Source organism: Cydia amplana, chromosome 7 (genome assembly GCF_948474715.1).
Source record: "Cydia amplana chromosome 7, ilCydAmpl1.1, whole genome shotgun sequence".
Classification (NCBI taxonomy): Eukaryota; Metazoa; Arthropoda; class Insecta; order Lepidoptera; family Tortricidae; genus Cydia; species Cydia amplana.
Window position 1 is genome coordinate 1,811,193 of NC_086075.1, and position 15,753 is coordinate 1,826,945.

General features: G+C 36.1%; 1 protein-coding gene and 1 non-coding gene across 3 annotated transcripts; both read right to left on the reverse strand.

Annotated features, from left to right (window-relative positions):
* Window positions 1–1,299: 1,299 nt before the first annotated feature.
* On the reverse strand, window positions 1,300–9,484 carry LOC134649376 (uncharacterized). 2 transcript variants are annotated; one of them, XM_063504101.1, is made up of 8 exons: window positions 9,371–9,484; window positions 8,341–8,467; window positions 5,600–5,711; window positions 4,823–4,943; window positions 3,713–4,473; window positions 2,951–3,199; window positions 1,871–1,993; window positions 1,300–1,782 (listed from the first exon to the last, which is right to left on the reverse strand). In XM_063504101.1, the coding sequence occupies exons 1-8, from the start codon at window positions 9,382–9,384 to the stop codon at window positions 1,490–1,492; spliced, it is 1,800 nt and encodes a 599-aa protein (XP_063360171.1). In that variant the 5' UTR covers window positions 9,385–9,484; the 3' UTR covers window positions 1,300–1,489. The 2 variants fall into 2 exon arrangements, with proteins under 2 accessions (XP_063360171.1, XP_063360172.1); XM_063504102.1 differs by lacking the exons at window positions 5,600–5,711; window positions 8,341–8,467; window positions 9,371–9,484 and having other exon boundaries at window positions 1,301–1,782; window positions 4,830–4,910.
* On the reverse strand, window positions 2,039–2,112 carry Trnai-aau (transfer RNA isoleucine (anticodon AAU)). The gene has a single exon. It is a non-coding gene; the product is annotated as a tRNA-Ile (tRNA).
* Window positions 9,485–15,753: the final 6,269 nt, after the last annotated feature.

Sequence of the window (15,753 nt, forward strand, 5' to 3'; positions counted from 1 at the left end):
TACTATTCGAACAATATTTCTATAAGGGCCGATACACACGGACTGCAACTAGACTGCAATTGGATGAGAACTGCACGCTGACTGCACGCCAACTGCAACGTCGGCGTGCAGTTCGCATACAAGTTGCAGTCGGGTTGCACTTCGTCTGGACCGGCCCTAAGTAACGTTTTTGGTTGAAGACTTTTGACACTGACAGATCGTTATCGTACCGTAACGATCTCTTAGAAGCATTGTTCGAGTTGGGCCGTGTTGGTGCGGCCACATCATGTACATATCATACAGGATAACGGTAAATTTGCAGTCCATCTCGCTCGCACTGATGTATTGGTGTGATGAGAGGGAATGAGATCGGGTTACTACGCAGTCGCTAACGTAAATGTCGAATGCCATCTCGTGGTAGCTGTATAGGGCTAACCGACGTAGTATTTTTAGGTATACTTACCACGTACTTACGTAGTGCTTACGATTACAATGGCGGCGATAAAATGACTGTGGCAGTTGGCGCGTAGCGAGGCGTTCATAGAACTCGATTCTTATCGGCTAAATTTCAGAGACCTTAACACTTTCTGCAATTAACTGACAACTGTACCTTGTAATTTGGTTGTAGGTACATAGGTACAGTCACGCTCCGAGATTATTACACCATTTAGGGTTCTAGCTAAATTGGACTTACATAGCGTAAGTATGGATCAACCAATTTAGCTAGGACCCTAAATGGCCTAACAATCCCGCGTGGTGTACATAAAATTTACAAAAATCTTAATGACAAATAATGTTGTTTTGCAACTCTGTTGAAGACAGGCATTAGGTACTAATATTATAAATACCTACACAATCTCTGGCTGTCTGTCTTTTACCGTATTAACCGATTTAGATGAAAATTGGTCATAGAGATAGTTTAGAAACCATATTGTAGCTTTTTTATCAATCATCAATCATCATAATGCCACGCAGACGAAGTCGCGGGCAGAAGATAGTAATATAACCACCTGCCGACCTGCAATAACATGTCACACAACAAATGCCCCAAAAATATCTGACACGATCTTATTTGTAGAGCCATAAGACCGTGTCAGATATTTTTGCGGCCTTCGACACGTAGGTAACATATTATGGCAGCCATAACAGGTGAATGTACAATAGGCTACATTCCTACTAGTCAAATCAGCTTCTTTTTTAGAACTGTCAAAACGATTTGCTAATATGGAATTTATATGAAAACGAATGTAGTGACGTCACGGTAAACAAACTTCTTCATATCGCATACTTTATTACGATTAATGTGTTTAATTAAAAACAACAATTTTCACATTATTAAACTCTATTAATCACACACGCATTTATTTTTCACAAAACAACCACATAAAACATGAATTAATTATTTAAAAACCGTCTTAAATAAAATCTTTGGGATAACGCTTTAGTTTTATATTTTGCGCCATCTATCGGCCAGTAGTGAAACTAGCTTCTATGCTTGGTAGCTCTTAAGTCATAATTCTGTCACAGCTTCACCGTTCAAATTGACGACCTCAATTGCGTGTTCTGAAGGTGGTCTCCAACAGGGTATTTCAGCATACAGAGGTTCAGATGTGGTGTTATCAATTACGTCTAGCTTAGCTTCACATTTGAGCGCTTCTATAGCGGACTCAGCGAGCGAGTCGGGTCGCTGTTGACGTAGTTCATCACAACCGCTCAGAGATGGCGCCACGGAACAACGCGCCTGTAATGTTGGATACTCCACGCTTCTTCTTGGCAAATGGTCGTAATGGCATTCTAGAATTCCTGTAAAAAATGTATTGTTTAGATTTTAAAACATAATTTTACACTTATTAAAGAAAATAGTTTTTAGATGATATTTTCTTTAACAAACCTCTAAAGTTTTCCAACATCATAGGAGAAATTGTTTGAACAACCACTGGCCTCATAAATTGTTTCAAGTTCCTGTCCAAAGTTGATATTGGCTGGTAATGGCATTTTTCTGTTCTTGGTGGCTCTGAAAAATAAAAATGTTTGAGAAAAAAAAATCATAAAAGCGAAGTGGCCCATGAGGGGATCGAACCCGCGACCTTCGCGTTATTAGCACGACGCTCTAACCAACTGAGCTAATGGGCCGTTGTGACAGGTGATGAAATAGAGTTACTGTATCCTAATGTCATTATTTTAACGTAATAAATATTGAGCAATTCCGTGTCTGTAAAGGCCCATTCAGATTATACTTGTTGCAATAATAGTATGAAATAATTATAAATGATTTTCAAATGTATTATTTATTGGGTAATTTGGGTATGTAATGAATTGTTAGGATTGGGTCAAGTAGTGAATTATATATGTATTTTCTATGTTTCAGCTTGGTTTCAGTGTGTTTCACTAGCACAAATCTTGAACTAATCCTTACATAATACCATAAAAGAGTATTAATTGAAGGTAAATGGGTCAGTCTGTTTTTTACCTTGTTCAGCGAATTCCAGAATTATTTATAGAACATTTTAGTAGGTATGTATATGTATATTTGAATATGATCAGGAATACACTGTGAAAATCTTTTGAGTTCCTCGTAAGCACGTTGTATATTGCAGGTTCATACATATATCCTCCTAAGGTCTAAGGTTCTACCTATTGTACATCTTCATTTCGATGAAATTTCAATCATATTCAGTTGGAACAGAGTCGCTTTTGTATATCTTTCAACATTCAATGAACGCAATATCAACGCTAATATAGGTTCAAATTTTAGTGTGCAAATTTTGGATTTTTCATTTGTATGGCCAGCCATTTGCAAGGCGGATATGCGACTTTATATATTTTATACATTTACTACTTGACCTTATTTTATAATGTAATGCGTATTTTCATTCAGGAGAATTTTTACGAGCAACACATCGGAAACAAAAATTGCATTCTGATTTTCTTAACAAAAAATTACTACCGAGATAAAGTAAATGAAACTTACCAGGCAGCGGCGTATTAAATATATTCCTCACATACGGCGGCGGTCCGTCATTATTATCAATCATCACTTCCATTCTGATGCTGTTCATCTTATCCTCATACCTCGGCCGCTTGCACCTCTCCAGCATCACGATCACCACCGCCACGGTGATCACCGTCATCATCACCCCCCCAGCTATACTGATCACCGATATCAAGTCTACTGATGATCGATCAGGTTTGTCCATCACAGCCGTTATATGCTCCGGTTCTGTCAAAATATGAAACTCTTCATCAGGCTTTGCAGTTACTTTATCGTTATCCTTAGTTTGAAAGACAGTATTGTTTCTTTTAACAGTTTTAACTATATTCTCTGTCACTGTTTCCAAAGTTTTAGTAGAAGTTCTATATCGTCTTAATGTTGTATTACTTGAAGAGATAGTTAAAGTAGCGGTCGTGCGCATGCTGTTAGTGGCATTCTTATCTTCTGTAAAGTGTGGTTTAGTGTTTTGAAAGGGTTTCGATGTGCTGGATGGTCTGATAGGTGCGGGTGTTGACATCGACCTTGTAAACATTTCAGCTGGTTTCCCGGTTACGTTTTTAGATGTAAAGTATGATGTAGTCAGAGCTATCTTTTTGAACGTAGCGTAAGACAAAGACGTTGGTATTATTGAAACCATTATAGTTCTCGGTGTAGTGTTTATTGTAGTCTCCTTTTTCGTTATATTTCTATGTTTTGGCTGTTCCGATATTGTTTTGATTTTCGTTTCAACTACTAATTCACCTTTTTGTGCTGGTCTTATCCAAATTTCTTTTGGCTTAAACTTGATTGTTGTTGGATACATTTTGATAGTTGTTTCTGGTCTTCTTGTAGTTTCTTTAATTGTAGGCGCCGTTATTAAGTTCGGTTTAGTTCTCAAAGTCATTGTTGACATTTCAAATATTTCAGTTGATTGTGATGGTAATTCTAAAGACTCTGTTGTTGGCAATGATTTTCTAGCAGTCGTTCCTTTAGTAGTAGTAGTTTCAATATTCTTTGTAGTAAAAGCAGGTTGAATGAAAATTGGACTAACTGTGGTAAACGGCATCTTCGTTGTAGGTATAGATTTATCAGTTGATACAATCCAAGGTGTAGTCAATGTCACGTTATTCCAATTTGTACGTTTAATTGTTGTAGTTGGCTGGTCATTTGGTATTTTAGACTCTACGGTAGCTATCTTTGACGACTGTATAGTGGTTTCCACTGTAGATGTTGGAGCACTAGTCAATAAAGTCGTTGCAATAGGTCTCACGGTAGTAGTAGTAGTACTCGTAGTAGTAGTTGTTGTTGTAGTAGGTTTAGGAGTTGTAGGTAACGTTGTTGTCGTTGGAGCTGCAGTGATTGGAATTCTCACTGTTGTGGTAATTGGTGTTTTTGTAGTAGTAGTACTAGTAGTACTAGTTATAGTAGTTCTTTCATGATCAACTCTTGAGGTAGGTATGGTAACTGGCTTGGTAACTGAAAGTTCTTCCATCGTTGCAGGAGAGCTCTGTCTCATTTCACATCTGAAAAAGAATTAAATGGTGGCTGACTATAAATCTATTACTTAGTGACTTCATTGATTCTACAGAAAAATAAGAAAATCTGCGAGAAATACCACAACAAAATGACTATCTAATACTCATTTAGATGTTGAATAATGCTGCACTAAAATGTAATAAAAATACCTACAGCACTGGATTATACCAACTCAAGATGAAATTATGATAAAATCTCTAGAAATGTCAAGTAAAATTTTTGGTAGGTTGTTGAAATAAAAAGATTCTAAGCATTCTCAGCAGTGGAAACGTACGCCTTTGCTTGGCAATGAGATGAGACATACAATTTAAGAAGAATACATTAGTGGCAACCCACCTCTCACCTTGCCATCCATCCTGGCACCGACATTCTCCTGTCACTGCAGAACAGGTGCCATGTTCTGTACACGTTTTGCATTCATTCACGCAATTCGGACCCCATTTGTTTTTTGGACATTCTGAAATATTTCGGGATTATAATTTTCACTGGCTTTAAGTTACAAAAAGCTATAGGCACCTATTTTTTTTCTGGTTCTTTTATTTCTTCACTATCTTCATCTCATGATAATATCTTATTTATCCTATTATCTTCAGATTTCGAAATTTCCTGATTAATATTTTGTGTATTGTAACAGTGTATTATGAAATAAATTAATAGACTAGACTAAATGAGAGGTTTTAGTTGTTAATAAAGACATAAGTTTTTATAGTCTGTTATTTAGGTTATTGGTTTGGAGTTAAGTGGTTAGTAATATTAATGGGTATTCATAAAGGCAATTGAAAGCTACTATTTGATTTTATGTCTGTAATAAATCAAAGATATCGGGAAACATTAACGCTGTATCCTATTAATACTAACTGCTATAAATTTTCAAGTTGAAATTACGTATAATTATGATCTTTATGACTATTAACATTGAGACAAAGTAAGCTAGTTCGATAACATTGATGAAAAACATCAACTCGTACAAAATTAAGTACAAAATAAGTACAATTTTCAAGTACAAATTACTGTGCCCTTCCAAACCAACGTTTTTTCCTATCGTAGCCTGTTCCCTGTGCTAGGTCCCCTGGTTACAGGTTACCAGGGCAACATAAACAAAAAGCGTTCTACCCTCAGAGCATCCGTTTCCGGTCCTCCCCGGCGGACACACCGGCACACAGGATACATCCTTCATCTTGTAACCGGGACAGCATACCGCCACCTCCGCTGTACGCTCCTCCGTCTGAAAACCGAATAGCAACCCTTTTATTAAGGCAGTAAGGTATCATTTGGAAAAACGCAGAATCATTTTGATACTGTATTGTTTTGGATTAAGAAACAAGTTTAATAGACTTTGTTGCTAGGGTAATAGGGTTTCATTTAGAAAAAGGTGTAAAATCTGGTGATATTGTGAGAAAATGGTGATTTACAGAATAATTTTCGACTCTGTTAACAAAGCGATAAGGTTTGAATTTGAAAGGGGAGGCAAATTAAGAACTTCTGCTCCGATTTTGTAAGGAGTTCCAAGTGTCGTTTGGAAAAAGTTTTTTTTTCTTCTTTCTTTCTTTTTCTTTATTTTCTTGTTTCATACCATTTTAACTTAAACATATTAATATAATACTGTTAGAGAGATTTTTTTACCTACTTCTCCCCATTTATCATGTAACTACTTTTAATTCAATAAATTGTAAATAGAAAATAATATCGTGTCGTAAAAAAACCTTCTTTTAAGGATGTCTCACGCTAGACCGGGCCGTTCCCGGGCCGAAGCGTCCGACATGTCATTTTCTATGACGGCTGATCGGTGATCACGTGGTGCTTTCCATAGAAAACGAAGCGCCGGAAGCTCCGGCCCGGCCCCGGCCCGGTCTTGCGTGAGTCATCCTTTATATTGCTTCCTTCATTCAATTCATCATTTAATTGTAAATAGATTTTAGATTCATCCACAGTCCACACTAACCTTAACCTCCTGGTCCTGACCCAGCCATACAAACGAAACATCCAAATTTTGCTACTGAAATTTGAACCTAAATTGTAGGGAATAGAGTTGATCTTGCGTTGTTTGAAAATCAAAGCAAAAGCGACTCTGTTCCAATTGAACATGGTTTAAATTACATCGAACTGAATAGGTACTATAGGTAGGACCTCGCGGGCCTTAGGAGGATAAAATGAAATACCAGGATTTCCAGTTACTGTCACATGCTCAATTTAATTATGTATGAAAGTGACTGGATTCTAAGATAAAGGTCAAACGTGACCCCATAGCAAATCTTTTGTATTAAAAACACAACACCAGTAACTTCGTGATTATGAAGTAATATTATGACAGTCACTTTACTCTGATCTGATCTACATTCTAGATTCACTCAAGGATGGCGAATCGACCTTATACTCGTAGACTAAGAGATGGCAAAGGAAAAGGTAATTAATTTTTATTGCAACGAAACCCCTCGTAATGAGAATTAGAAAGGGAAAACTGACAAGAGTTGACAAGACACGGACGAGTATTGAGATTATCGCATTACCGTATAATCATAATCATAATAATTTATTGTATAATATTAATATTACATGTATTATAAACAAAACGTATTGAATAAAATTAACAAATAATATAGCTATTAATAATCATTATTCTAGTTAATTATAATTATACTCTTGGTATCTCACAATTTAAGTTTTAAAAATTCGTCGATGCTGTAAAATGTGTGGTCGAGAAGCCAACTTTTTAATTTACTTTTAAAGCAAGCTAGAGAAGGAGCCGAGGTCATTGACACTGGCAATTTGTTATATACAGTCGGGCACATCACGTGAGTTATCTTTACCGATCTCGCGAGTCGTCGCTTACCGGCAACAGCCTGTTCGGGTGACAAAGCACGCGGGCTGAATCGGCGCGTTTTTTAAAATGGCACATATTTTTATAGGTATAGGTGGCGATCTGTAATATAAACCTTGTACATGTTATTATGGCTTGAAGTAGTTTTTTTATAATAAATAATAAAATATTTTTCGAATTGCTGTCAGTCAGTTCCCAGATGTAGATATTAATTGTATTTATAATCGCTTGCTATCTACTTATCGACAATATCGACATACAGCTGTTCATCGACAGAGGCCAGTTTTTATTGCACAGATAAAATAGGCTATAGTTTCTTCAATTTATTCAACTATTTGCTGGTCTGCTACTCTAATCTCTACCGACGAATAGACACCTGTATCAAGCAATAAAGAAAGTGTAGCATATTAACTAACGGCTTTTGTTGATTTTAAGTTGTACATCTCAGGGACTAGCTCTTCGTCTATTAGATTCATATTCAAGTAATCACTAAGACGATTACCGCCTATAAAGTTATCCTTTAATGGAAAAGTAGATTTGTAGCACTTAGCTGGTGGCATTTAATTTCCGTTCTGATGCAAAGTATGGAATAATCTTAGTAAATGGTTTTTTTTTCATTGCCACATATAATGTGACTGATATTTAAAGGATAATTAATTACTATAATTATATACATTTTATTATTTCTTGATAGCGCTTTTGGGTTTCTTCCTCAGGAATCTGTACTCTATTTGCAGCACTTCGGCGGCATGGGTCCTCGTAATGTTGATAATAATCAAATCATGACGTAGTTGGGATTGATACTGATGATCTTAGGGATTATCATGATGAAGAAGATGATCAACTTGATGAAGATACTGATAAGAAGTTAGTTAAATATAATAATAACCTCGAGTCTAGTAAGATCCCGCATCTCAGTGCTAATCATGACGTGGTTGGGATTGATAATGATGATCTTAGGGATTATCATGATGTTAAAGAAGATGATCAACTTGATGAAGATACTGATAAGAAGTAAGTTGAATATAATAATAACCTCGAGTCTAGTAAGATCCCGCATCTCTGTGCTCCATTTGGAGCATCTCGGCGGCATGGAGAAGCACCACTCGTATGTGCGCACGGACATCGGAGCACGGTACTTGACGCGCTTCGTGATGTTGTATCTGTAAACAGAAACAAATTATTTTAGAATATAAAACTAAAACTAACTACAATTAAAATAACTACTTTTAAGTTACCTATAAAAATGTTGTGCCCTTGGTAGGGTGCCCATCACGCAGGCAGCGTTCCCACGCTGGATTGCTATGGCCAATATTTGAGCGAGAAAGCTGCCTGCGCGAGGGTCACCTGTGGCCTTCGTTAAGCGTTTGCTGAGCGCCTTTAGAGACCCCGTGCCCCCCTACCCCACGGGCCTAGATAGTGTCTCGACGCTAAATTAAAAGTACATACAAACTCGTAGTGTGCGCCGAGACAACTGTATTTATTTACTTTGAAGCGTTCTCGGACGTTATTTTTATTTATATTGTCAGTTAGGGCAGTTGCAACTACTCCAGAAATATGACTGATGGTTCTGTGCGCAAAGGCAAGAATCATTTTGAATAATTGAGAGAAAGAAAAAGTGACGTAACAAAGCGAAAAAGAGTCAAAGATTTGGCGCATGTATTTTTTCCTTTATTTCTAAGAATGGTGGTTTATTTCCACTACATAAAGGTTATCTGGAAGAGATCACTCTTTAGCGATAAGGCCGCCTCTGTCATTATGTATAATTTGTGATTCCATGTACATTTATTCTGAATTTGTGCAATGAAGAGGATTTGTATTTGTGTAATGGTGGTATAGTAAGACGTCTTTTCTTTAAACAAAATTAAAGACTATATTACATAATTCTGCTGCACCATGCACACATGGTCCCCGTTCAGCCCCACCACCTCCACCACAAGCACCGTCACTATTACCGCCACTACGCACCATATCTGAGTCTTTACCCGAGCACTAGCTACTGTCATTGTCACTGCCAATCCATCGTGGCTTTTAGTATCATAGTAATAAGCACCATTATTACTTACTTCTGCTGCACCATGCACACATGGTCCCCGTTCAGCCCCACCACCTCCACCACAAGCACCGTCACTATCACCGCCACCACGCACCATATCTGAGTCTTTATCTGAGCACTAGCTACTGTCATTGTCACTGCCAATCCATCCTGGCTCCTTATCTTGGCATGTTCATGTGTGCTACCTGTGAAAGCAAAAGTAGGTCTATAAGTAGATAAAACCTGCCCCCCTAAATAAATAAAGAGAAATAGAGAGTAATTTTTGTAACTAAATGTATGACTTCCTCCTCGGCCATAGCAACTTACTTTGTTTCCGATAAAGGTCATAATGTATTGTTTGTCATATCATCATTAGTCATAGATTTTCGTAAGGGTATCCTATAGATAGGTTAGGTTAAGTTTTTTTTATGGAAATCGTGAAAAGTGACGCGTTTCCAACCAAATGAATTATGACTAACGAAAATGCGGCCAAACAATACATTCTCATTCTTAACTTAAAAAATCTTTTTTAAGTTTTGTAAAGATGCATGATTTTTTTATGAAATAAATAGATTAAGTTTTAATATTTTTTTTTAAATTAGGTATGACTTTTTGGGAAACAATAGAGACCCACCCAGATCACTAGATTGGACTCCCTGACTTGCTATAACACACAATACACAATTACACACATCACATGTTACAATGAAGGAATGTCATTCCCGGCTCCACTGTATGGATTGGACATGAACAGGCCCGCCGCCATTTTAATTATCAATTGAGAGCACTTCCTTTTGGACTCGTTATGCAACGCTTTGAAGACAATGTGGATTCATTATTATGTAGATGAGGTTAATTGGAAGGAAAAATATTCATAAAAACACAACAATTATAGAAAATTTTACGAGAAATAGGTAAGAATTGTAATTGTGAAATGTTTAAAAAAATATGATAGTAGTTAAATATTGATAGGCGCTCAACTTATTATAATGCTACCTTTTGAAATTGAAGAGCCTTTTTGTCAAAATTAAAAGTTGAAAAGTTGACATTCGTTTTTCAAACTCTGGTGCACGAAATTTTCTTAAGGGGCCCACTGATTACCAGTCCGCCGGACGATACTTATCGGCCTCTCAACTGTTCGGAACTGTCACCTTTTGCGTTTAACTGACAGGCCGATATCGTCGGGCGTACTGATCATCAGTGGGCCACTTTAGATACAATCAATAAAATTTCTTACTACGGAAATATCGATACAAATGGACTCGTTTGCATTGCACTTGAGTTGCAAAGACGCAGAGATCAGAATATTATGTCAAATAGATATAATTTTCTCGAACGGTACATTAAGATATATACGACCCTACGATAAAATTAAATTATTAAATTGACAATTAAGTCACCCCTCTGCCCTATCAGTAAGTTAATTGACCTCCCTGAGATCTCACACCATTATTGTTATATCGTTGTCTTACTCATATTGTATACTATAGAAAGAGACAGAAAGTATCACTTGTGTGTCAAGTGTATGAAATAATAATAATTACGTTTCCTTCCCACAATTAAAGCATGAGCCTGTTAATAAGAGTATGAGAGTACTATAAGGCGCGGGCGTAAAATGGTCGCGCTATTATCGTCTGTCATACTGGCCATCTCTATCTGTATCTAATAAAACGTTAAAACTATGTATGTCCGAGAGAGATGCCTGACAAAATAGACGGTAACAGTTTAACCATCATATTCGTAGGTACAGGAATTCGACTACTACTAATGTCAAGTCGTGACATCGCAGCTTAAAAATATGACTAGCAAATACAGTAAATTCATAGAAAATTAAGGTACCGATACCGTTCGGATTCAGAGTCCACCAGCATTACTGCTGCAGTCTTGCAGCGCGATATTACTGCCGACTGTATTGCTGTCGTCAATGTCAAATGTCGGGGCATCGACATCGATTTTGACATTTGCGGCAGAAATGCAGTCGGTGGTAATGTCTCACTCAACGTATCAATATCAAATGACAAATTTATTGTTTAGTTTGTCTTTGTATGTCCCAATAATAAATAAATTTGATATAAATTAACATCTAGTTAAAATGACCTTCTTAACATACACATGTTGAAGTTACAAGCTGTTAAAAACGATCTGACTTGCATATAAGATGCATCGTTTTACATTCTAGAGCAATAGAAATCGGGTCACTCTGTCTAATGATTTCTAAAAAACGTGACCCTATTTCATTCCTTATAAGTGTAAATGAAAAAAGAATTGTATGGTATCCCTCACGATATTAAACAAGAATTAATCAACATTACTGAAGGGCCACTGAAATAAATTTGATTAGTTTCCTTTTGATGGTGCATCGTAATTGGTTCGGTTAGATGTTAATAGGGGAATGAAAGAGCAATTTAACGTTATTCAAGTGATTTATGTCATTTAAAAGGGACTGTTTAAGTAGAAATTAAGCCTTATAAAATGAAATTACAAAAGTGAATTTGCAGAATTTAAGCTCCATTTAGATTTTAGACGGTTCTAAACGGACGGTTTTAGACTTGCATGATAATAATGTACTTATTAAATACAGAGTACAATGAATTCATTCGATCGAATGTACCAAATACCGCAATGTAGCAAAAATCGCGCTTAAAATAACTAAAATTCCAGTATCAGAGAGTTTCAAATACGTTTTGATGGTTGAAATACGATTGCACTACTTAATAATTGCACAAAACTTTTGTTTTGTTTTTTAATGCAAATATGTAGTTTAGTTACTGATCTCGCAAGTTAGAGACAAGCTAATAAAACAATTGATGAATTAAAACCAAGGGTGAAAGTACTATGAGCGAATCTTAAGCATCATTTTTATTACATTTTCACCAAACATCTCTTTAAAACATTATTATCTTTAAAACATTATTATGCAGACACTATAAGTTGTTTTTTCTATCAGTTATAATATGGCTTATTATTAACCGGGCAACTAAAATATTAAACGGGAACTTTCATTGGGCATATAATAATATAATTTGGCTGTGCATTAATATTTTAGCGCCAAAAAAAATATATTAGCCTCAAATATAAGCACCATATTATTAAAAAAACTGGCAGCAAAATCAAGCCACCCAAAAAAAATATAGGGAACTTAAAGTGATAGGTTGGCGTCTAAAATAATAAATTGGCAACTAATATATATTGTAAAGCGATCATAAAATTTAGTTGTCATCTAGTTGTTCACACCTAAGTAATCAGCTAATCATAACCTGAGCATATCGTTTTAGCTAGGACAGGTAGTATTTTAACACGAAAGCAGTTAAATTTAATGAATATTGGTCACTTTTTACACAAAACACCTCAAATTAATTTACCAATACGCAATGGTCGGTATACTTATAGTCGAAATTTCTAATCATGAAACGCCTAATGGCCATTATATCATTACATCTTTAAATTTTTAATTACTAAGTTCAATAGTTACCACTGTGTTCTGCTAGACTCAACAGATAGGTGCGACGACGAGCGAAGCGAGGAGGAGCGTGTTAGGTTGACCGTGTAATGACCAAACAAAATATTTTAAAAGAACTTCATTTTTTAATTAATAGATAGCCGTTTTCTTTTGAAAATGTGCTTCATAAATTGTCTCCAATATATTAATTCAGTTGCCAAATAAATACTTGGTACCTGCCTAAAAATAATCAAAAGCTGTAACGGCCATAAAATACAACCCATATTGACATATTTTAAGGCTCCGTTTTTGTTGCCAAACTATTAATTTTAGTAGCCATTTCAATTTTTTTAAACTACCCAAATTCGATTAATTAGTTGACCGGTTAAATACGTGCCTAATTATATTACTATTGAGATACATTGTGTTAATTCAAAGGAATAAAAATATGTTTAATAGCATTCTTTCTGATAGTGTCTGGCCTGCATGTGGTGCTATATAGGTCTATACGTAATACCTATAGTTAAAATTACCTAATTGTCTTTTAAAATCTATTTTCCAAAAGTAAACTAAATAATTTAAGTAAATTAGTCACAGTAGTAGCAAGCAAGCCAAATAAGTAAAATTAACGACATAATACTTGAAAACCATTACCGTTCTCTCTGGCGCCACTCGAGTAATTAAAAAGAAGCGTCCTACACAAAAAGCAGAGGGCCTACCGCGAACCACGTTCAATGTGTTGCCTCCCTGTCACACTTACGTACGAATTTAAAAGTTAAAACAGAGAGGCACCACGTTGAAGGTGGTTCGCGGTAGGCCCCGCAGATTTGATGAGCAAATTAAAGCAAAAGCTCACGAACAAAGATGTACCTAATCAAATTAAGTTCAAACGGAAAGAGGTCATTACTGAACAAATTTCTTGGAAAATTACTATTTATTGAGATGTAGACTTATTTACAGAATTGAATTATAAGTTGTCGAAATTAAACTTTCGTGAGACATAATTTTAAAATATTTAGATCACAATGGTTACACTCATGTGAATTATTAGTCGCTATTGGAGACATGGTATATTTACGGTTCACGTTAGTTATCTAAATGTTCTTGTGCTAAGCCATCGTTAGTATGTATGTCGTATATTATTTTTTATTACATTTAAATAATACTTTATTGTCATGTTATGTACATGTCATCTTATGGACGTCCTCAGAAAAGGTAAACTATTGTAGGTAAAACAACTCAAAATAATTTAAGCCGAAAATGGCCGAACTGTGTAAGGATATTATCCCTTTCTTGATCCGTTCATTTTCTGATTTCGGATACAACTATCAAATTTAAAAGTCAATGTGCTTTATGAGTAAAACGTTCATCTATCCGTCGTATAACCAATGGATAGATTATTATTTGGAGCCTGTCGTGGTCAAAGAACCTCCCCAAATTTCTCCACTGATCTCTACCCAGTGCTCTATCTGGCCACTCCTTCAACAAGTAACTCCATAATTCCATTCCGAATTATCTGACAACTTTAAGTATTCGCAATTACCCGAATACACCTTGGTCTCGTAAATTTCTCTCCCCAACAGAACCCACCAAACTAAATAGATCCGGCTTGTCCCCGCGTGCGCGCGCGCAGGATGCGCCCATTGAAGCTATCAATCGAGGCGTCGACCTCTTTCTGGATCCACGAAAGATAGGGCTGATAAAAATGTACACGCAGTGTTGTTTAACATACATATATTTACTATGAACAAGTTACCGCAAACAATTTTTTTTGCACATTTATATTACCGACTGTGTTTTTTCCCCTTTGCATGTCTATCATCTATCAAGTACTTCTCGAGATCTTTCAAACTCACCTGTTTGTTAATCGAAAAGTTCTTCTGCCTATCTTACGACTGCATCATTAGATCAGCTCCAATGTGAGCATATTATTGTATTGTCATCGGAAATACAGAAGTATGCCAAATTTTAGCTTGAACGGATTGATGTTCTCATACAGCTAATCATCATTATCAACGTTATGATCGTAATGAACTGTGTGACGACCCTACGTTTGCAAATCGTTCACATGAACCAGACGTTGTAAGGGTCACTGTCGTAAGTGCAAGAATTGTCAACACAATAGGCTCGGCAAAAATAGAATTATGCTTTCCTTTATCACTGACGATGATGGTATTAAATAAATTACGTGTATGTATTTGTGATAGATGGAGGAAAATCGGTACTCATCTTGAAATTTTGTCACTTTTAACCTAAGTACTTCGTCCTTTGTCCAGTTTTTGAAAGACAGCTAAACTAATTATTTAAGATGTTCGTTTGTTTGAAAGAGAATCCTTTTACTTAAAGGTTTTGTGTTTTTTTTAACCATTTTTGAAGCATTTTCAAATTTATCTTCCATTATTCTTCTAATCCTAACTCAGTTACTAAAGGCAAAAAAAGAATCTATAGGGTTTTATCCTTTTAGTGACAGTAATGGTTGATATATCTCATCTCTCTGTCAAAACTGCATCCTGGTCCTTCAACAAACTGTTATCAATCAACAAAGGTCCATGTTTTGTCAGTGAGGATTTACAATAATATAATGGGGGGCCCAACAACGCTCTTCCGTCCGTCTGTCTCGCAATTGGCTGGGACTATCATATCCCTGTCTAGTTAAAGTTAATGTGTAATATGGTATGGTACGGATTTCAGCAAGAGTTCAAGCTGTGTTTGTGAGGTTTACTTAGTGTCTGTCTAATTTAACTCTGCAACAAGTTAAAAAGCGAATGTTCGAAAGCGCCGCAATAACCTTCATTCGCTTATTTTGTTTTGGGTATATTTTTCCACAAATCTCTATCGCCCTCTATGTCTGTAAAAGACAGTGTCACAATCGATCCGCGTTTTACTAAGCTTGCATTTTCCCTTAGATCCTGCAAATTAATACCTAGTACCTTTTTGGTCACATGATTTTCATCGTCATCATCACGTCACTCATT